The 21167-nt window shown below is 38.2% G+C and overlaps 4 protein-coding genes across 8 annotated transcripts in view; 1 reads left to right on the top strand and 3 right to left on the bottom strand.

Annotated features, from left to right (window-relative positions):
* LOC111324685 (uncharacterized) overlaps positions 1-5941 on the top strand; it is a 7188-nt gene extending 1247 nt beyond the window's left edge. Inside the window, exons 1-2 of one of the 2 annotated variants that reach the window (XM_022928295.2) lie at positions 2305-2516; positions 4885-5941. In XM_022928295.2, the coding sequence (XP_022784030.2) occupies positions 2450-2516; positions 4885-5396 (579 nt within the window). In that variant the 5' untranslated portion in view covers positions 2305-2449 and the 3' untranslated portion in view covers positions 5397-5941. Of the gene's footprint in view, positions 1-2304; positions 2517-4884 lie in introns of those variants that run through there. The other variant, XM_022928296.2, reaches the window with a different exon arrangement.
* LOC111324687 (uncharacterized) overlaps positions 1-11408 on the bottom strand; it is a 13676-nt gene extending 2268 nt beyond the window's left edge. Inside the window, exons 1-2 of one of the 3 annotated variants that reach the window (XM_022928297.2) lie at positions 11305-11390; positions 8533-10038 (exon numbers count right to left, since the gene is read on the bottom strand). In XM_022928297.2, coding sequence (XP_022784032.2) covers positions 9608-10038; positions 11305-11356 — 483 coding nt within the window. In that variant the 5' untranslated portion in view covers positions 11357-11390 and the 3' untranslated portion in view covers positions 8533-9607. Of the gene's footprint in view, positions 1-4158; positions 4886-8532; positions 10039-11304 lie in introns of those variants that run through there. The other 2 variants (XR_015991356.1, XR_015991359.1) reach the window with 2 other exon arrangements.
* A 1448-nt stretch (positions 11409-12856) lies between these two features.
* On the bottom strand, positions 12857-14643 carry LOC111324688 (uncharacterized). The gene is made up of 2 exons (XM_022928298.2): positions 14507-14643; positions 12857-13952 (listed from the first exon to the last, which is right to left on the bottom strand). The coding sequence occupies exons 1-2, from the start codon at positions 14553-14555 to the stop codon at positions 13450-13452; spliced, it is 552 nt and encodes a 183-aa protein (XP_022784033.2). The 5' UTR covers positions 14556-14643; the 3' UTR covers positions 12857-13449.
* A 68-nt stretch (positions 14644-14711) lies between these two features.
* Positions 14712-19457, bottom strand: LOC111319536 (uncharacterized). 2 transcript variants are annotated; one of them, XM_088732141.1, is made up of 4 exons: positions 19033-19457; positions 18819-18870; positions 16773-16950; positions 14712-15982 (listed from the first exon to the last, which is right to left on the bottom strand). In XM_088732141.1, the coding sequence occupies exons 2-4, from the start codon at positions 18856-18858 to the stop codon at positions 15343-15345; spliced, it is 858 nt and encodes a 285-aa protein (XP_088588267.1). In that variant the 5' UTR covers positions 18859-18870; positions 19033-19457; the 3' UTR covers positions 14712-15342. The 2 variants fall into 2 exon arrangements, with proteins under 2 accessions (XP_088588267.1, XP_088588262.1); XM_088732136.1 differs by having other exon boundaries at positions 16773-16953; positions 19033-19456.
* Positions 19458-21167: the final 1710 nt, after the last annotated feature.

The following is a 21167-nucleotide window of genomic DNA, read 5'->3' on the forward strand; positions in this document are numbered from 1 at the left end:
GTACTCTCCGTAAGATTCCACAAAAGTTGCTATAAAACTGATTATTTTACAGTCGGGCTGTGAACTCTGACATTCGCTGATAATTAATTTTATAATGATGGCCTCGAAAGTGAACCACCCGCAAGACACTTAAGTTATTTCTTCAACCACTTGAATAAAAGGTAAATAAGTTCCTTTGCCAGTTATTGCTGAATCGAAGCTGTCATTTTGACAGCTGAGATTTTCAACTTTTTATTGCCAGTCATTTCAAGCGAAATTGCGCCCAGTTTGCGAAAAAGGAAAGCTCTGCTTTCCAGCTTTCCCGTCAATACGACCTTTCTTCCTGCGTCTACGACAAATGAAACAATTACGGATCTCTTGAGGACGCCCGCGAGCTGGAAATCATCAAAATTGTACTTGCAGAGGTAAAAAAACCACCAGGGTCGGAAGTGCTGCCCTAAATACCCTGCTTAAAACCTTAAACATATCCAGCTAGAGATGTAACGAAAAAAAAGGCATCCCTGTTGTTTGGTAAGCAAAAATCAAAACTACGATGACTGAGATCAAAGGTATTGCTAACACGAACTAGAACTGATAAGGAAATGACAATATCCACCGGGTAGTTCAAGGGAATAGAAACAAAGATTTCCGTGCGACCAAGTGATAACTCGATTCGCATATCGTCTCGAAACATGGCTGGAAACCCTACAAATTTTTCGGATCGTATGTACCTTTGCCGCTCTAGTATCACGGAAGCTCTCCTTGACAATTAAATTCTACGACTCCGATCATTAAAGTGTTGGAGGACAAAAATTTTACAAGTTTCTCCTTCTGAATTTGTGCTTTTTCAATTCAGAAGGAGAAACTTGTAAAACTTTTGTCCTTCAACACTTTAATGACAAATCTAAAGGTTTCGCATATCAGAGCTCGCGAATTTTTCTTTTCTCCTTGAACGTCAACAACAGTAGCGCCGCGCCGGGAAGAATTTGGAAATTTCATAACATCGCTTACAATAGAATACGCCGACTAGTAGCCAATAATTAAAAACTTTGTGATCGGTTTAATTATCGGACATGGCTGCGTGCGATATAAACTTACCTTGTGTGATGGAACAACACCTAAGAGTTTTGCCACAAAACCTTCGCATAAGTGAAATATGTTAGACAGGCCACCACTTTTCAAGCTAATTAATCAAAGAGTTTACCGGCCTTTTTCGAGACGCGATTATCAACAACAACAACAACTTTATTAGGTACTTCTATAAGTAGTACATGACATTACCGTAAGTAAGAATAAGTAACAATAATTATTTAACATAATTTCGTCCTTAACAGAACTTCTTGTCTGATATTCATTATTTGGAATGCAAAAGCAGAAATGAGTCTACATCTAGACGGATCAGCGTTATCAAAAAGGAATAACACTTTAGAGTTATGATCAAAGTTTTAAAAGCAAGGATACTTTCTTGCGATTTTTTTGTTAAGTTATAATCGAAAACTATCATACAAAGGACAACAAAAAAGCACATGTTTTTCATCTTCAATTATCAATGGCGATGAACCGCCTTTACGAATTTTAAATTTCGCAATGTGCCCCTTAAGCTTACTATTGTGCGACTCGCAGCCGCTCACAGCATGCTGTTGCAAATGTTTTTATCAACTGAGCCCATAGTCTTTACAAAAACTATAGACTGAACAGCCTTATGGCACGTTCAGACTTTTCTGTTGATGCAAGGAGGCGTTGAATCGTGCAAGTATCATCAGCTCGTATCATCAGCTCGTACCATCAACAATGGCAGTCGAACTTGGATGAATTTGAACATTCTGCAAATCAAACAGCTCGCCAACCTTTTCTTAACACGAATGAAAAAGGCGGTGGAAGTTCAAAGAATTTGGTCACAGATTTTATAACATCGCTCAAAACTGAGTCCATCGTTGTAAGCGACTCTTAATTAAGCCAAAGAGGTTATTGCAAAAGGTTGCTTTTCCACTATACGATAGATACCATACAAAGCAAGGCTTCAGAATTGACAGTTATCCAAAATGTTCGAGAATCAGCCAAAAGTTATCTAAATGTCGACTCGAACGTAATTGTTAACGATAACCGCTGGTCGTGGGAAAGTTTTTACGCCTCATTTATTTCAAGCCGAACCTTAACCCCAAAATTTTCAAAGCTCTAGATACGTGTCATTCATCAAGCTTAGTTTTAAAATACACATCTCAGAATGAACTTTAACAAATGTCCAGTGTTGGCAAATGAAGAGTATTCGTGAGATGTGTATTTTTGGCAGTTTCATCAGACTAAACTCGGTGGGATCCCGGGGGACGAATCGAGAAACTTCAGAAAACAAAGGAGTGACGTCACTTGGGTTACAAACAAATGTATTTACGGGTTCAACGGATTTGACACCGTTCAACCGAACTTGTCAAATATTTCAGAGATCGAAAGGATTGAATTTGTACACTACAAAATGGGATCGTGCAAAACGACTGTACTTTTTGCAACCGTTTGGACAGTAGTTTACATTTCAAGCGAAGGTAAGGGAGCAAAGACAAATGTTTTGCATTTTGTAATCGAGACTTGAGTGGTTTTCTCGTGATTCGACAAAAGATACAGACGGCTGCGGTTAAATTTCAGCAACGAAACAAGCGGCCTCAAGCTGCTGTTAAAGTACAGGTCATGATTATTTCTCTGTGGAATACACACAAAGATGTTATTTAATCATATCAATGACTACGATACAGTATTTAGTAACATCTTGTTGTCATAGCTTAAGCGAAACTGCTAGCGCTTGAAACCTCGCACCGCCGCATTGAACCGAACTTTCTAGTACAGATCGAATTAATGTGGAATTCTTGCTAAGCTTCACTAAAGAGATCAGTTTCTTGTTATATCAAGAGGAGTAGGTTTTTAGTGATATATCTGTATTTCAGTTATATCTTGTTTTCCTGTTTGCTTGCATGCGGTTATGACCTAATTCCGAAGTCAGCCATCGTTTTTGCGGATACGAAAGAGGTGTTTAACGAGAAGGTGGCCTTCGGGAGTTAAAGCCGGACAAGTTGCAAATTTTACCGGTAGATTCTTCGACTTTTATTCATTTAGGCACAATCGCTAAAGGCGAAAGAATGGCAGCTTTTAAAATTAGTTGGAGGGAATTATATCTTTTGCTTTTAGTTCTCTACATTTTAATCATATTTGAGAGCGCTGTGCTTCAACCTACATTGGCGCCAAGTTCTGTGACACTCTATATATAATTTAGTGGTTTTTCACGCATAAATCGAGAAAGAAATGCTCGAAGTCTTTGAAAGAACGCGGTGGTTTAAACGTGTAAAGCGAGCTCTTGCTTATTTGCATTTTCCGCAACTGTTCGCTGCACGACTTCTTTTCGAAGCAGTTCACAACAAAATTCTAAAACTGATAAACAAGACAGCTGTTGATCTATCAACACCTTTCAGCAGGGAAAGATGACAATTTGACCAAACGTAACCTTTATTGTTACAATTAATCCGTTTGTGATCGAGAAACATCATTTTTAACACTCGTCGTCATAAGTTGAGAAAGGCAATAGCGTTGTAGAGCACATCACTTTCTTTTATCAAACATCAACTTTCTACTTAGCTTATTATAACTGATAACGGTTTTAATAAGCGCTGATCGATTTTATCAAATGAGTTCCTGGCAAAGGTTGGATAACAAACGACGTATTTTCAGAACAGACAGGGTTTCCAACTTAATTTTCTATGACATTTCAAACCAACTGACAGACAGTTGAAAACCCCAATGACATCTCTTACAGTATGCGTATGGAAATTTTTTTCACATTGAACAATTACTTCTTTGTGTCCTCGCCATTTATGAAACAAAGCTTTTCTTTTAAGGCTTACACCTTTCAAGTGTATTATATTTTGACATACAGATTGCGTAAAGCGATTTTCCGAAAACATCAGCGAGTTAACATGAAGGATTACAAATTATTTTGAGTCAGTGGAATTAACTTAGAGCGCAAGACTTCGTTTAATTCTCTTTTGATAAAGAAAAAGAAAAATTAATCAAAATTCACCAAAATTGTTTTGACTGACCGACCACATTAATGAGGCGGTACTGTCTGAGTATAGTCAAGTAAAATAATCTTCAAAACTTAAACTACGGTCGTTCTTAGAATGCTTCTGTGTAATAAACCTTTTCCAAAGCAGCCTTTTCTAACCATTTGTGATTTACTTGTAACTGGGTCGAAAGGCCATTCTGAAAACTAGAGAAATAAATGCTCGCTTTCTATAAATCGGAAATTGATTTTATTGATAATCCACCCTTGAACTACCAAAGATGATCTTTGTGTGATTTCTCATTCTTTAAAAAAAGACTGAATGTTTTCTGTGTTCTTGCATATCACCACCTTAACTTTCAGCTGTTTTAGCAATGAGTACTTTAAGGATAGTGAAATGGACAGGTGGAAAATGTCAGCTGAACTTCGTCATCATTATTCAGACTTTGAATTTGATAAAAAACACTGCTTTACGCACATGGTGTGGCTTAAAGTCTGACAGAAAGTTTCACTAACATGCTGCTTTTTCTATCTGTAGTCTTAACTGCAATCAATAACCCTTCTCCCGGCGTCACTCGAAGGCCGGAATAGCAAAGGGTATTCGAGGTTTGAGTAGCCCATGATCGATCCACTGTTTTAGTGTATACTAATCAAAGATGAACTCAAGTTCGTTTAGCTTCATCAAAGAACTTTACTGATGAGGTCATAGTAATTTTTTTGCACTGAGGAAGGGTCCAGGTGTTCGAAGGCTGATTAGCACTAACCCACTGTCTGCCAATGAAACAAAAGAAAGCAGATTTTGATCAAGGGAAACAGCGCGTGTAATAAAATGAGTTGAGATCATCTGTGACATTGTTTTTCAGTGTTCGCTGCGGATCCTTCTGGCCTTTACTGCTTCAGTTGCCATGGATATGATGAAGATGGTCGCACGAAATGTAAAGGCAGAGAGAATGGTGAATTGTTCGTAAGAAAGTGCACCACAAACTCTTCTCTATTACCGGCCTGTCTCGAGTACACCGCTTTTTACAAGATTCCACAGATGATGGGCAACCAACTTAAAATGGTTGAGTCCGCTGTGCATGGTTTACACTGTGGAACACTGGCAATGTGTGCGAGGAGCGAATGTCCGAATTTCTGGCCAAAGGATCTCTCTACTGATAAGTGTAAAGTAAAATGCTGCACGGCTAAAGACAAATCCTGTTCATTCCCGACGCCGACTCAAGTTGAAATTGATAGATATGAGCAGCGAGAGGCTATGAAGGGTAACGTGGATGCTCTTGGGGTCCAGAGTGGAAAGAGAAGTGGCGGCGTAAACAGAATCTCGGTGTCCGTGTGGATACAAGGCGTGGTTCTTGCTTTTTGCTGCCTGGGTTAAGGTCTAAAGGTCTTAACACACGGTAATTTGCATGCCGAGTGTAAGCGTTAAGGGGCTGATCGCATCACGTTTTCACCACTGGTAGTTATATTTCAAGACTAAAGCTGACACTCTCTCTGTGAGACCTGACTGTTGAATTTCTTTGATTCCGATCCTCTCTCGAGAAAGAGGACCTTTTCATGAACAGAATTAGTAGTTAATGATGTATATTGAAGGCCTGACTATCATCAGAAAGACTCTAAATGTAAGGTGATTCCGGCTTCACTACAACCAATCCAAACGTGGGCAGCTCGGGGATGTGCTGCTCAAATATACTGGGTTTGATGCTGCAATTAGGCCTCATAGTTACTCTTCTGTTGATAGTTTTCTTGACGTTATCGATAACCCGATAAATATCATGTTTATGTATTCTTCGCCTTATCGTAATCTTAGTATCAGAGTGGGTGACTGAGTCACACCCTCTGCAACTTTCTACCGTATTGTATATATAAGAGGGTCAGGATCTGACTTGGCACATTCTTTTTTAACATGCTTGTACACAACTACTTTTCAAAAGACAGTATCTTTTTAGAACCATTAACAAACCATTCCTTGCTTTATAAATACGCGACGCCAATTGGAGTGTTACCAAAGACCTCTGACCTCACTGTGAGTCAAATGTTTACTTCACTTGCTTACTTACAACACAGCCGTTTGTCCATTTTTGTTTGATGCACACTTTTTTTTTTTTTCATACACGAAATAAGCCCTGCTTAGAGTGGTAAAGTTTAAGTGATGAGGGAAAATCTGTACAAATAATCAAAATTTTTGGTAGTGCGGATAGGTCTTCGCCACGTTCCCTTTGGAATGCATACCTGAGAATATTCAAACAGGAAATCACAAGATTTAGTGGAATGTGATATCAAACATTTCTTGTCGTTGGTGAGTGCAAACATGCCCACAATATTGTGGACTTCGAGTTCGTAAGTTTTCTTTTATTTACATCAGGCAAAAGTGACCTATATTTTTCGCCAACTTCGAATGCCTGTTTATTGTCCTAAACTTGAAAATGATCAGAATAAAACTAGTGTTGTAGCTTCCTTTCGGAAAAAGAAAGTCGAAAAACATCAGCTCATTGGCGGCAGAGAATTTCAAATTCTTCAAAAACCGATAAGTCAACCCAAAGTAACAAACAGATAAAATCATTCCTCACTTTGTAACGCATTTTCAAATTCTGCCGCTGTAAAGACTTAAATAACGTGATGGAAACGAATTTTTAAACTTATTAATCTAAGAAAGATGTTTGTAATTGTATGAGTGAGCAAAAGCTGTGATATCACTCGGGTAGTTTGGAAAATATAGAATGCCGGAATTCGGAGCCGGAATACCCGGAATTCCCGGAATGACCGAAAAATAATAAATTATAAGAAAATAAGAGTAAATAAATAAATAAATAAGTATTCCCTTTGGAATGCATACCTGAGAATATTCAAACAGGAAATCACAAGATTTAGTGGAATGTGATATCAAACATTTCTTGTCGTTGGTGAGTGCAAACATGCCCACAATATTGTGGACTTCGAGTTCGTAAGTTTTGTAATCATTACGGTGGCCAATTTACCATTTCAACTTTGTTGATATATCCAAATTATTTCGTTACTCCCACCGACGCAGCCCCAAACAGTTTCTTTCGAAACTATCAGCCTTTATAAATAAATAAGTATATTGATGATTAAAAATAAATGGTGAATTCACAACTTAATTAAAATAATATAATACGAAATTTTTCTCTGAAGGTCCCAAAAAAAAAAACACTTACTGGCAGTGTTCATGGAGATGCACGTATTAGAATTTTAAAAAGTCTACGTCAGGCCAGTAGCCCATACAGCCTAAGCGACGAAATATTTCTCCTCTCCCTTCCCCCTGGATGGGATGCTAGTCCATCACATGGTTACTCCCCGTTTTAAATTCGCCTCCATCCATTTACACACCTGTAGGATGTCTAGGGCGCCATGACCATTAGGCCGCCACGCTTTTCCAACCGGAACCATTACAGAAGAATAAACAAATGCAACATTTCCAAGTAGTTTAATAGTTCAATTGTAAAAAGCTCTGAACTATTAAAAGTTAATACTCTACCTTAAATAATTAATAACCATGCATCTCCTTGAAGAGTGCCGGTTAGTGTTTTTTTTTTGGGGGGGGAGGGGGGGGGGGCTCAGAGAAAAATTTGGTATTAAATCATTTAATTAAGTTATGAGTTTACCATTAATTTTTAATCATCAATATTCTTATCTATTTATTTATTTATTTATTTATCAATTTTTTTAAAATTTACTATTTTTCGGTCATTCCGGGAATTCCGGATATTCTGAGTATTCCGGTTCCGGTTCCAAATTCCAGCATTCTATATTTTCCAAACTACCACATCACTCGAGTATGGCTTGCAGATGTTTTGATCAGAATGTATCTTGTTTTGGAAAAAACGTTCATTGTTTCAATCCTGACATGTGTATCATGATATGAGAATATTTTCAAAAGAGTTTGGCCAAGCGACCGAGGTAGAATAAAAAGAACCATCCTTTGGCTCACTATCTAGTCGCTTCTGATGTAGACTGTAGTTTTTCGACTGCGTATCCCTTAGTTTTTTATTTATTTATTTATTTATTTATTTATTTATTTTTCTCTTTTTCATCACAAGTGATCTGGGCGTGGGTCAAACGATCATTATTCACGCAGTCGATAACTTTGAACAAATATGATGCATTCTGACATCTAAGCTAGATTTGAACAACACAAGCTGCAACTGTGTCTCTTTTTTTCATGAAACGTTTTGAGGAGAACATTTGTAGCCGCTTAATATTAAAAGAAAATGAAAGCCATTGTTTTTGGTTTCGGTCCTCTCTTCAACGGCGGAACAAATACCGTTCAAATCATATATTAACCCTTGGGCTGTACACGTGAGCTCAAACCTGTGGGTCAGTCAGTGCCCTTCCCCTCCCCTTTACGAATATCCCCCGTTCCCCTCTCCCGGCACCCTGAGAATCCAAGAGAAAGTCTGCACAGTCTGATAACTTGCACTTTTTTGTGTCAGAAACTTAAAAATAGAGACATCAGTATACCAGCCAACGATTGGGTCATCTATATGCCGGGTGTGTTTACCATTGCAAATATTTATTTATTAATTAAATGAAAAATTACAAACGTGTTGTATTTATCAAAATATTCAAATAGTAGTAGTCTACATGCAGACTGGGATGTTACGTTTTCCTCATCGGCCTCAAAAACCAAAGTATTGAGTGATGGGGCAAGTAGCTAACAACAAATAGCATTACATCAGAGCTTACCAGCTGCTTCGGTGAGCAAAACCACAATTACGTTTACTGAGGATCAAGCCTTTCAGTATTTCAGCTTATTTCATTTTTCCTCTACGGAAAACAACCGCTTCTTTTTCGAATGCAATCGACAAATCCATTTTCCTCTTCCACGCTGAAAGATTCAGTGGGTTACAAGTCCAAATGGAGTAGCTAGTTTCGACAAGGCGTGAGATTTTTGTTCGTCTCGAGAATTAACTTCCCCCGGTGAACAGAGGTGAACAAAGAAGACCTTATCTTTCAAAATGCTTGACAAAACAGTATCAGTGAGACACAATAATTTAAAGATAACATGTAGGGCCGGTTCTTTACACGAAGTCTGGCCCAAACCACGGTTTTACGAAAGCGGTGGGCCTCAGGTATTCTCTAAAATAGGGTACGTTGATTTGACTGAGTAAATGTCCTTCCACTGTTAGCTTTCAGTCTTCTTGACACTGTATCAAAAATGATTGTTCATATAAAATATTCGGCTAAATCGAAGACAGTTTAGAATGCGGTTTTGTTAAACAATGGCTAAACTTTGGTTAAATAACCGGCCCGTAGTAATTACTACTGTTCAATGTCATCATCTTCCAATCCTAACATCAAACTCTACACAAAATAACACGTACAGAGAGCGCGCGCAGTCCTTTTCCATCCTGAGAAACTAGTTATGGGGTTTTTATTTTCAAGGTACAGATACCTTTCTTTTTTGGTTATAAGTCGGTTAATTGAAAAATTAATCGAACAAAAATTTTAAAAAAATCCAAAAACATTGCCGCGTTAGTCACATCAAAGCATATTTTTCAAAGTTTGATAGGGCGCTGATGAAACTTTGCCTTACATTCTACATTCTACTTTACACTGAAAACTAAATCTTCATAAGAAGCAGACCCTGAAAAGACTCAGCAGAGCACTTGTTACCGTGACAGAAACACTCGCAAGATTTGCAAAACCTTTACCGCCTCGCGCTCCTTTCACCGGACCCTCATTTCCGTCAGTGATTGTTCTGTTTCCCTCGGGACAGAAATCCCCCTCACAACAGCTCATCTGGCAAACGTTGTAAGCGAGTGATTCCTCGCCGTAGTGTTCCGCAAAGTGGCCCGAACAACGCTTGAACACACACTCATCTTGAGATGCGCAGCCCCTCTGAAAACCTGTTTGATTTTCTCCGAGCATTTTGACGTATACTTGAACAGTCATGTTACGACAGCGATCCGTCGTCTTTGGACACTCGGTCTTCTTCATAAATTGAACACAATCATCCATGGATATCAGAGAAGTACATTTAAAGCACTCTGTAGACATGGCTGATAGAAATAAAGATAATTTGGTTACACCAACTGAGCTATGACGAGGAAGGGCTAACGCTCGAAACGTTAGCTTTCGAAACTCCGGTTAAGGTAGCGAATTTACATTTATAGATCACCGCGGTTGATAAAACCAAATTTTCTTGTTATATCCCCTTACCGACACAGTCCTTCAGTTTCCAAAGAAAATTACCCACTATATTAATTTGATGGAAAAAAAACTCGGAAGTCTTATCAACAAAAGGCAAACATTTTCGGTTTTTTAAGGACTTTCTCTACGTCTTACGGTTTCCGCTTTGTCTTTCCTTGTTTTTCATCAATTGTCCAGCTTGTTCGTCAGGCTCACGACCACCATGAATTGCACTTGCTAGAATGTGCCTTTAACAAACACGGCCGAACATTTTGTTCGCTAAATTTTATAGCAGATCACGGTTCATCTTACACAGAAAAGTTAATAACATTGCCGAGTAGCTAAGTATTTTAAAAATTTTCTCTCGATTCCTATACCCAACAATATAAAAATGCTGTTAATTTATGCACTGTTTACATGTGGATTTGAACTAAACGAATAAAAATGTAAATTGTAGTTAATGTGTTGTGTTCAAAGAAGTTTTATTGCGAACTGATTTTTTACCTCCTCCAGGAGAAAAAGGGTCAGTCTTGGTAAAGATTCCAATAAAAAAAAGGCTAACACTTCTAGGTATACATAATCCCATTTTTTCTTTCAGGCAATTTTTCAATGTGGTGTGATATTACCTAAAGCGATATTGTGGTACTGAATATTTCCTTATTTTAAAATTCATAATGACGAAGGCGCGACTATATCTCCTCGTGAATAAAATTCAACGCGGATTTTTCTTGAGAAATGGCGAAAACTTTACCAAAAACTGATGTTGAAAGATCCATCCCTTTACGGTCACGCTGTTTTTAGTTCAAAGATGTTTTCAATATAAACCAGTTGAAAAATAGGCTATGACAAAGAGTTCAATGTAAACATTACCACCCGGCAATACCAATGAATAATTCAAACTGGGCACGAAATCACATCGATTAAACCTTGCTATCGAAGTTTAGTCAAGCGTTGTGAAGTATTTATCAATCTGGCTTGAAATCCGTCATGGAATTTCTCTCAGAAATCTCGATTAAAATTGGATGTCTGACGATACACTACACAGTCATTGTTTGTAAATCTTGAGATCACGCTGAACAAATTATATTTCGTAACATTACAGACACAAAAACTATAAATCAGAATTATACACTCACCAAATGGAGATGAATACAAAACAAAGAGTGCTCCAAGGGCTATCCACAACATCTTCGGCCAAACTTTCAGGACAAAGACTGCGAAATATTGAAGTGAATCATAAGTGAGCCTGTTGACAAACTGTATTGCGGTATGTCATTAAGTCTAAAGTACGTCATGCAAATGAAAATGCACATATCAAAAGCAAGGCGCTGTGAAAGTACATGTATCGAGGGAAAAATTCCGATTTGGATAGGGATTTTAATGTTTTGGGAAGGGAGAGAAGTGAGCTTGGATTTCGACAAGAAGAAGGAGCAACAAAGGAAATTTATTGACTTTCGTCCAGCTTGTCAGTTTGAAGACAAGATGGTTGAATTTTTGAATGATGATATAATGAAAGCTTGGATGAAGTCAAGAAAGGGAGTAAGGTATCTTCGAATCTTTTAGAGTGGTTGATGTGTTGCACTGTCAGCTTTTGATGCCAACGTTTATGGCATTTATTCGTCATCGCGAGGTGTAGAGTTTTTTTCAATTTCATAATCTAATAGTGGTTGTTTCGAGTTATCTTGAAGTTCATCAGTACCAAGGAGGTCTTTGCCAAAGGGCTAATTTTGTTTGTTGTGCATGCCCTAGCCTGTGCTGCGGACGAAAAAACGAGCGAGCAAACAAAATTTGGTAGGTTTCATGGATGGAGAAACCGAAGTGCATAAAGACAACTCTAACCTTCACCTAACCTTAAAAAACGGCTTAAATAACCCGCCCTGAGTGTTTAGGGCGCTTGAGTTAAGATACAACTTTTGAAATTTGGTTTCAGAGATGAAAGATAAGTTCAATCTAACGTTAAGATCTCAACAGTTTATAATCTCTTGGTTCTCAATATGAAAACACGTTGATCTTCTCCTGCTTTCCAGTTTCTTGAATAAGATATAAACGATCGAGATATCGACATCGCAAAAGACAGTAGACTTTACCTTACCTGAATACCCAGTGACGGTAAAGGTGACAGCAATAAAAATCAACTTGATAATCATGTTTTGGAAAGGGAGACACTGACAGTTGATCATGCCACACTGACTCGTAATGCGATTCACCCGGTTTGAATAAAACGAAAGAGTTACACCCACAGCGAGTGGTCGGCCCCACTAATGAACAAACACAATTTCCATAACTTCTGTGATTTTTCTTAATGCTGTATTCTTTTTTGTAATAAAATAGAACGATGCTATTTTCAGAAGTTTTTTCTTTTGTTTGAATAGTGGCGGTTTAACATTCAAAGTTGGGGATGAAAGGACAAATACGATACGTAATGCGATTTACCCGGTTTGAGTAAAACGAAAGGGATCCACCCACAGCGAGTAGTCGGCCCCACTAATGAACATACACAATTTCCACGACGTCCATGATTGTTCTTACTGCTGTATTCTTTTTTTAAGTAATAAAATAGAAGGATGTTATCTTAAGAATTTTTTCTTTTGTTTTCCGGATGATAGTGACGGTTTAAAATGGAGGTGGAAGGAAAAATACAATGAAAAATATACTAGCGCAGAGCGAAGGTCATGATGAAAACTGAAAGCTGAAGACAAGGTACTTTAATACTACATCATAAAGTACAGGTTTCCTGACGCTAAATGCATGTAAACCAATGAACAAGCTGGCGACCTTAAAATTTTAAGAACTTGGTAGAAATGCTACGAGAACTTTTAGATAGAATTTTTCTTTTAATTTCTTTAATCTATATTCTTACAACATAATTTCGAAGAAAAGAACTTTTGTTTTCATTGGCAATGATCAATGGCTGGCTTACTTTTTAAAAAGACTTACTGATTTTGAGTCTCCGGTTTATTCAAATTTTAATTGATAAATGTGTCTAAATAAATAGTGGTAATACTAATTCGGCGTAAAATTCCCTACGTTGCAGCCCCCGGCATCAATGATAAGGCTGTCACACACACACACACAAAAAAAATGAAAATAAGACCTAAAAAAAAACCTGCAAGGGGACAAAATGCGATTGAACAGAGTTATGGGATAGCTAGCTCTTACATGACACACAAACACTTTGTACAACAAACAAACTCGCATAGGGTGACTTTTAACTACTACATAGGACAGTTTTGTTGGTGTTGGATAACAAGTTACTGACACATTGGAATGTACTCTCACTTCTACATCATCTCGAATACCAGTTGAATCACTGCAGCAAGGACAATGGTCATGCGCAGTGGTGTGTTAACGGAGTCTGTGCCACAGCCCGGCGGGGTAGAGACAGTAGAGTTTTGAAGCGAGGGACTGGATATAGTTTCGTTTATTGACGTGGAATTTTTAACTGGGGGTAAAGTGGTGGGGTCGCTGGGTAAGTCATCGTTGTTGCACATGTCAGAAGTGCAGCACCTTGAAGAGCAGTTGACCATGACATGTCCTTGACTGATTAAAGATAGATTCTTTGCATTACAAAAATAGTTCGGGTCGGGTTGATTGCAGGCAAAGGAAATACCACATTTCTTATCTAAATAGAAGCTTTCTTCCCCGCTACTCTGCTTCACAAATAACTTCATGGTAAAGCACTGGTCAAATCCCACATCAGTTGCACACTGCTCAGGCACGTGATTTTTCACGCAGTCGCTAAGTTTGCTATCTGTGGGGCACTTGTGGCAGGAAAGAGCTGAAGCTGAAAGAGAAAATAACAATATTCAATCACCTTCATTTCTTACGATGATTTAAGTTTTAATGCTTTTTTTTTGGGAATGATCGTTTTCTCTGTAATTCATTTTAAGTTTCCTCTCTAAAAGGTATAAGCTCTTCACTTGACGTTTCGATGATCTACTGCTATGCGCGAACTACGACAATATTTTTATGGAGTTACGAGCAAGGTTGCCCCTGATATAAGCTATGAACACGCTCTTATTTGACAAGTATTGTGATTTGTGGAAAATTTCCAACTAACTTTTCATTGCAAGAGGCGCGGCGAAGATAATTGTGACTGATTAATACACAAAGAGCCTACGAAATGTCAGTTTTCGTTTGATGTTCCTGAGTTCATTTCTAATATTTAAAAAGCTGCAAATAGCGACGTACTTTTTCAGTATGTCTGCTATACTAAGACCTAAGCAATAGACGAAAGAAAAGGTTTTTAGGTGGCGGCTCGATTGCCAACGAAAGACCAACACGAACAGTAAATTAAAATTTTGATAGCAAAGATGTCCTCATATCAAAATGACTTACCTGAACGATTGTTAAGGAAAAACAAGAATAAAATGAACACAAATTTCATTTTTTAAGTCATCCACGGCTGAGAACTGAGTTGGTTTTAGGAAGCCTCAGTAAGAAATGTATCTAAATACCGCAGTCTGTTTTCCCGTGGGTAAACTATATTACATTTAACAACCTGCAAAGCCCTCATCTATCACATACTGTTCTCAAAATTGGCTTTTGAGCTTTTTTGTTTTAATCAGGAATTAATTTCTCGCGGCTGATAACTGCCAAAAGATTTACACTGTAGGATAAAGAAAATCTGTTAAGTAATTGAATTGTTTCCCTCTGATAAGAGGTCTTGCTTCTTTAACTCCAGGATCGATCGATTACTATTTTGTTTTAAACAGGAATTAATTTCTCGCAGCCGATAACTTTCAAAAGATTTGCACTGTGGGATAAAAAAAAAAATCTGTTTAGCGATTGAATTGTTTTCCTCTTATACGAGGTCTTGCCTCTTGAACTCCAAGATCGATCGACTGCCAAAGAAAGTGCTGGGTTCATTGTCAGCCTGTGCTGATTTGGCTTATGTCCTTCTAAACACCCCTGTACAACGCTTGAAAGAAACTGAAAAAAATCAATTACAGCATGAGCTACCCACAGGCTTATTTTATCTTAAGCTTTATGCATTTGGTCAACTTTTGTTTCATTAATAACTGAATTTCCGGATAACATTGGATGTTTGGCTAGATACCCCCAGTAAGTCCTATGAATTCTGTTTCTGGATGTTATTTTAATGGAAAAACTAAATGTGTGCAAACGTGAAAATTATCTGTTCTTCACACTGGCAGTTCGCATTTGAAGGCTTTTTAAAGCAGTGAATTAAGTAAGGGAAATATTGATAGCAATATTGTAATTTGGCCTATCCTCATCGGTCGACCAGCATCACCACTCTCGATTTCTAGTTGCATGTTAGTTGGAAATTTTTGTCCCCCAAACGCGTTACAAAGATCTTCTCTACAACAGCTAACAGAGCAAGTTTTCACTTCAGCTCCTCTGTTAGTTGCCAGTTCCTTTAGCACTGCACATTTGTTGGCGATTGCATGACAATCACGACTCTCCGTAACGCAATCTCTCCATTCCGTAGCGGTAACTTTCCTCGTGCATCTGTCTAAAACCTGCGCTTGTAAAGAGAAGCACCAATCGTATGAACCATTTTTCAAACATCTCTTCTCGCGTAGTTCTCTTCCATTTAGATTTGAAACGAATTTTGGCTCGAATTCAAAGCACTTCTTTGGAGTTTTCCGTCCAGCTGATGTCGGTAGAATTTTATGAGTGCTCGATGTTATTAAATCTAGTGTCCCCACAGGATGGTTGCAACGATCAGCGGCACAGCACTGTGGGCGGCAGCTGGGCTCTACAAGAAGCCCAGGCCTCTCTCTCCACAGGTGAAGTTTGATATCTCTGCACGGCTGGGCTGAGTAACATTCTCTCTTGGACGAACATTGCCTAAAAAAGAAAACAATTACACTGCATTACGTTAGGAAATTGAGGAGTTTTGACAAATTTATCTATGTGGCTGCTTCGAACAAGAAAGCCCATCTCTCAAGATTTCTTTAAAATTTCCATTTTGCTTTGTCTTTGGGTAAATGTTGCAGATTTTCTTGAATACTAACGATTCTTAATCTTTGAACCCTTTAGTTGCCTTCGAAACAAACTGGGGATCCAGTACGATTATGTTAAATAAACAATATCATGGTTCTAAATCTGTACATAGACTGACTTGGAGCTCAATCCAGTTTTTGAAGAATGAAGCGACAGGATGTATAGCTACCCCCCCCCCCCCCCCAGAACAAATGCCGATCAAAGGCGCTTTTCCCATTCGGATGGAGAGAGACAATATAAGTGTAAATCGTCCTACTTAGGAACCAAAACTTGTAACTCTGTGTAAGCCACGAGTTAAGCCTGCGTCGCTAGCTATATTCATAAATTTTTGAGCGGCGAGGGTGCCAAAACTTGCGGCGAAGTCACGGGTGGGGAAGGAAGTTGCTCTTTTTCGTGGTTCCATCGTTTTTGTTTTTTTTTTTCATCAACCGCCCGAAACTCCACCGGCTAAGCAGATTAGTTGAACCCGAATGTTCACTCCAGAGTTTTGGCGCGAAAAGTATTAGGTATTGTGGTTGAGATATGGAAATCTGGAAAGGTTATCTTGTCAGTCTCTAAACTGCTACTTGAAGTGGAACTAGGGTGGCAAATCCAGTAACGATTTAGAGTAGCCGATTCTAGTACGGTATCATACCTTAAGAACAGAATTGACTTATCTCCCTTCAAATCTGTCACTGAGGCATCAACACTCATACAAACTGACTCGCCCTCTCGAGAGCAGCTTTCAACTCGGGAATTTCTCAAGCACTTGGTTGCTAACAAGGTCGCATTACATTTGTAACATTCTAATGATCTCGTTTCTTTGATTGCGGCTGCTAAAGACAAGAAGAAATAAACAGTGTTATAAGTAGTGCAGCGAAAAAAACAAAGAAACCGACGCAGTTCTGTTTGAATACAAATTTTCTCAAACTGGCTGGCTCTGGCTGGCTCTGGCTTGCATTTCTATCATATCTGTACGCTTGAGCCTAGCCTCAGTTATAATCAGCTACTTTAGAAATGACAGGCAACTTTAAGTTCTCCATTTGAATAGCTTATGTTCCGTGGGTATCTTGTTGACTTTTGCGTTCCCAAGATGGCCGACAGAGTTACTGCTTTCGACGGCAGAGTTCCAGTAAGAAAATTACGTTTCCGAATCGAATTAAAACATAACAGAATAATTCAATAAAAAGTTGTATATTAAATCTGCTTTCGGTTTCCCACAAGGAAGCCCAACCGTTCTGACGAATGCATCGTCCATCCTTCCTCTCTCAGAATGAAAAGACCTCTTATCAACAAACAGATGAACGCAGTTAGGGACCGGTCATAAAGTAAAAGGGGGGGCAGGTGGGCTAGGAAAGTTTTTTTTTAAAGTACTGGTTTTCAGTGGCCCACCCCCGAGTTATTTGACAAAATTAGAGCGGCCCACCCCTGGAGTGGCACATAAAAACCTAGTGACCCACCCCTCAATTAAAATCAGTAATGTGGATAGCTACATGGGGAACATTGTGAGAGAGTATTCTCCGTAATCAGTCACTCGTCATCTTATGGTGATGCGATAACCTCTAATCATTGTAGTGTGATAGGCCTTACAGCTTAAAAAAGAGAGATGGTCGCTGCATGGTTAAAACTATTAATAAGTAAAGGTCAATTTACAGTAGATGCTATTGAAACAATCAAAGCAAACGTGTCACAAATTGTATTGCGTGCTATAGATGATAGTGATAATGATGATGATGATAGTGATGATGATGATGATGATGATAGTGATAATGATGATGATGATGATAGTGCTGCTGATGATGATGATGATAGTGATAATGATGATGATAATGAAAAGGAGGAGGAGGATGATAATGCTTTTGAGGGTGATGGTAGTGGTGAAGATGACTATTAAAAGAAGATTGATAGGAGAAGCTGTGTAAAAAGATGTTTGAAATGATATATAAAGTGAAGGTTTCTGAACACACAGTAAAGCTAATTAGTGTTCGAGATTTTATACTTTAAAACGTTTCCTGACTACTCTGTAGATTTAAGACTGTACATAAATAGAAACAAAATATATAATATGTGAATTCCTGTTGTTACATAAAGTTGGATTAAGGTGGAAAATTAGATATATTATTAAAAAAAAAAAGATTCTACTAACGTTTGTGGTGATATGTGAATAATGCAGTGCATTTTTCCCCTGGCCCACCCTTTTTAACGTGATAAAAACTAGTGACCTACGCCCAATTTTTCAACGCCCACCTCCCCCTCCCCCCCCCCCCCCTCTACTCTACTTTATGACCGGTCCCTTATAAAGTAATGCAGAAAAATAATCACAAAGTAAAAGACAGTATTAAATCATAGGAAAACAAATCAACAACTTTGTTAATTGTATTTTACAGCGCTAGGTTACCGCGAACTTGTCGATGCAGCGCCGTACACTTTAAATAGACAGCTGGCAAAATGAAATTGTCAATCAAATACTGATTTTATTGGCTTCAAAAATATATGTTTCAAACACGTTTGCACGAAAATTTTGCTAATAGATAAACTGAAAATATAATTTGTAGATTTGGTGCACAGCTGAGTGTTTCCACGATAAATACACGTGCATGGAAACAGTGATAGACTTCGCACAAATAAGCTCAGTAACGTATTAGCTTATTATTCACCATTACATCACGTTTAGGAAATTTCCATCAAATCAAAAACTCACCTGTTGTAAGAATAACAACTACTAGAAAATGAGGTTCCATCAGGTCGATTTCCTAAAACAAGAATTGATTATATGGTGAGAAACAATTTGTTTTGATCACGAATACCTGGCCTCTTAACTGACATTCAGTCTTTTTCACAAACATAAATTGAATCAAAATGAAAGAAATGAAGGTACAGCATAACAATTTTATTGACGATATATCCAGACTCACCTCGTGAATAACTTTTTAGCTCTCGTTGTTTCACTTCACCCTAATCGCCTATTTACCTTTGTACCAAGGGCGTCGAATTTTTCTTGTGCGAGTTACCCTAACTGTAATTTGAGTTTAAAATGCGTGTTTAGGTGTGTAATGCTCTCCGCCAATGCTTACGCCCCTAAGAATTCAACCAGACTGACGAGAGCGTACTTCAGTGTGAAAAAATAGTTTTCTTGGGGCGACGCAAAAGATTATCCGACTTATCTCAAAGCTTAAAATTACACTTCCTTCGCTGCGAATGAAATTTTAATGAACTCAGCTCAAACGTAGTCGGGTGAGACTTTCTTAGAATAACAATCAAACTTTACTTGGCTTTTACATGATTTAGCAATTTTTTTTCCTTGCCTTAATTTATAACGTCAGGCATCATTTTTGTCTCACAAAGAATTTTCCTTCTGAACACAAATGAATTTGACAAATTATTTTATTTCATTATCATTTTTTATTCAAAAACAATGTCTGCGGTTTCATTACGCTTTTCCTTATCCAATACGTCTTTATTTTTTATCTGTCATTTATTTTGTGGTTGAACCGTGTTTTAGACTAATTTAATCCCTGTATTACATTTTTCATCATTCTAATGCCTTTGTTGGTATGTTGTAAATCCTCGAAGTACCCAATTAAAAAATTTCAACAAGAGAAATGTTGAAGATCATAACATTTTAGTGGTAGCTGGAAAGTAAGAAATTTGTTTGTTACCCTAAACAACTCCACCGGAGCATCATTAGAGAGCTCGTTGGCTGGCTAAGCTATACCATACACTACAACTGCGTTAAAATATTTACTTTTATTTTCAACCCTGGCTGATATAACCCGCTCTTTCTGCCACTTTTTTCCTCTGAATTTTTTCCTCCGGCGTTTTTCCTCGGAGAACACACTTAGGTATAGTTGGACGAAATAGACGAAACAACATTGAAGAGAGAAGGAAATTAAAAGGAGCTGCTTTTTTTCTCTATGTGGGTGAGTGATATTCTAGGAAATGATGCTATCTTATGCCTATGGAAAAATTGTCTCAACAGGGTTTGTCCACACTGGTAGAGTCCCGCATGATTTTATCTAACAGAGCCTAACGACCGCCGCGGGACGCTAGGAAAACGGCAAGGAAGAGAAGAATTTTTTTTTTCACTCGAGGTTCGTTCGAATCGGCCGGAGAAACGAGTTAACAACTAGGAGATATCAAGAGAAACTGCTTTTATAACCAAAATTTTGACTGCTTCTTCTTCCCCGAATCCGCTGTTTTTGTCATTGGTTTTTTGTTTTGAAGTCAACCGTTGTAACAGAACACTTTCCTGTTACTGGGTGACCGAAGGAAAAATAAGGAAAGAGTCTGGTTGGGTATGTTCGACTATCTATTTCGCTAATTTGTTTTCACTTGCGCGAAGCCGAGAAATATTCATATTATAGCGCCTGAACATTCCTTGTGTACTTCAACACCTCTTGCCGCCCTCTACACAGGCTTAGAAAACATCCTTTGATTACAAAACAACTGAACTATGCCGGTTGATGAGGCACTGGTGCCATTCCCATCCTTCTTAATCCACGCCTTTCTCTCCAAAGGAGTTCCAATTTATTCTTCGAATATACCACAAGATAGCTAATGCCTGATGGAACACGCGTTTAATCATATCCTTCATCGCCCGACCGCTGGCGCCGAAAGTAAAAATACTGAATGTTCAGAGTCAACTCAATGATTTCTTGGTACTAAGTTGATTTACCACGGCAGCGGTTCGGGTTGTATTAGGCCACAATTCCACATAATTATCAAGCAGGAAGTGAGAGATAATAAAGCTAAATATGGGGATAAAGGATGGAGTCACACTTCCCCCAGAAATTCTGCGGAAGTTTTCTCGTTCAACATCCGGACATATGATCACGTGCTGAGTGCTGGGTTTGTTTGTAACAATTTGTTCAACAACCTGGGAGTTTCTGTCATATCCATTGCACTATTTCATTTTAAAACTTTAATCGAAATTGTCAATTTCGGTTCAATCTTACGTGTTCCCTGTATTTGTAGATCTAAAAGCGAATTGGTTATATTTTAAAGCAAAAGAAAAAATCTCTTTCGCTGAGGACATTTACACGCGTTTCCT

Source organism: Stylophora pistillata, chromosome 1, assembly GCF_964205215.1.
Source record: "Stylophora pistillata chromosome 1, jaStyPist1.2, whole genome shotgun sequence".
NCBI lineage: Eukaryota > Metazoa > Cnidaria > Anthozoa > Scleractinia > Pocilloporidae > Stylophora > Stylophora pistillata.

Bases quoted from the DNA above. Each gene is read 5' to 3' on its own strand.
- LOC111324688 (XM_022928298.2), bottom strand. From the start codon at position 14,555: ATGAAATTTGTGTTCATTTTATTCTTGTTTTTCCTTAACAATCGTTCA. The intron at 13,953-14,506 runs GTAAGTCATTTT...TTTCTCTTTCAG, and splicing joins TTTCCTTAACAATCGTTCAG to CTTCAGCTCTTTCCTGCCAC.
- LOC111319536 (XM_088732136.1), bottom strand. From the start codon at position 18,858: ATGGAACCTCATTTTCTAGTAGTTGTTATTCTTACAACAG. The intron at 16,954-18,818 runs GTGAGTTTTTGA...TCTTGTCTTTAG, and splicing joins AGTTGTTATTCTTACAACAG to CAGCCGCAATCAAAGAAACG. The intron at 15,983-16,772 runs GTATGATACCGT...TTTCTTTTTTAG, and splicing joins AAGTCAATTCTGTTCTTAAG to GCAATGTTCGTCCAAGAGAG.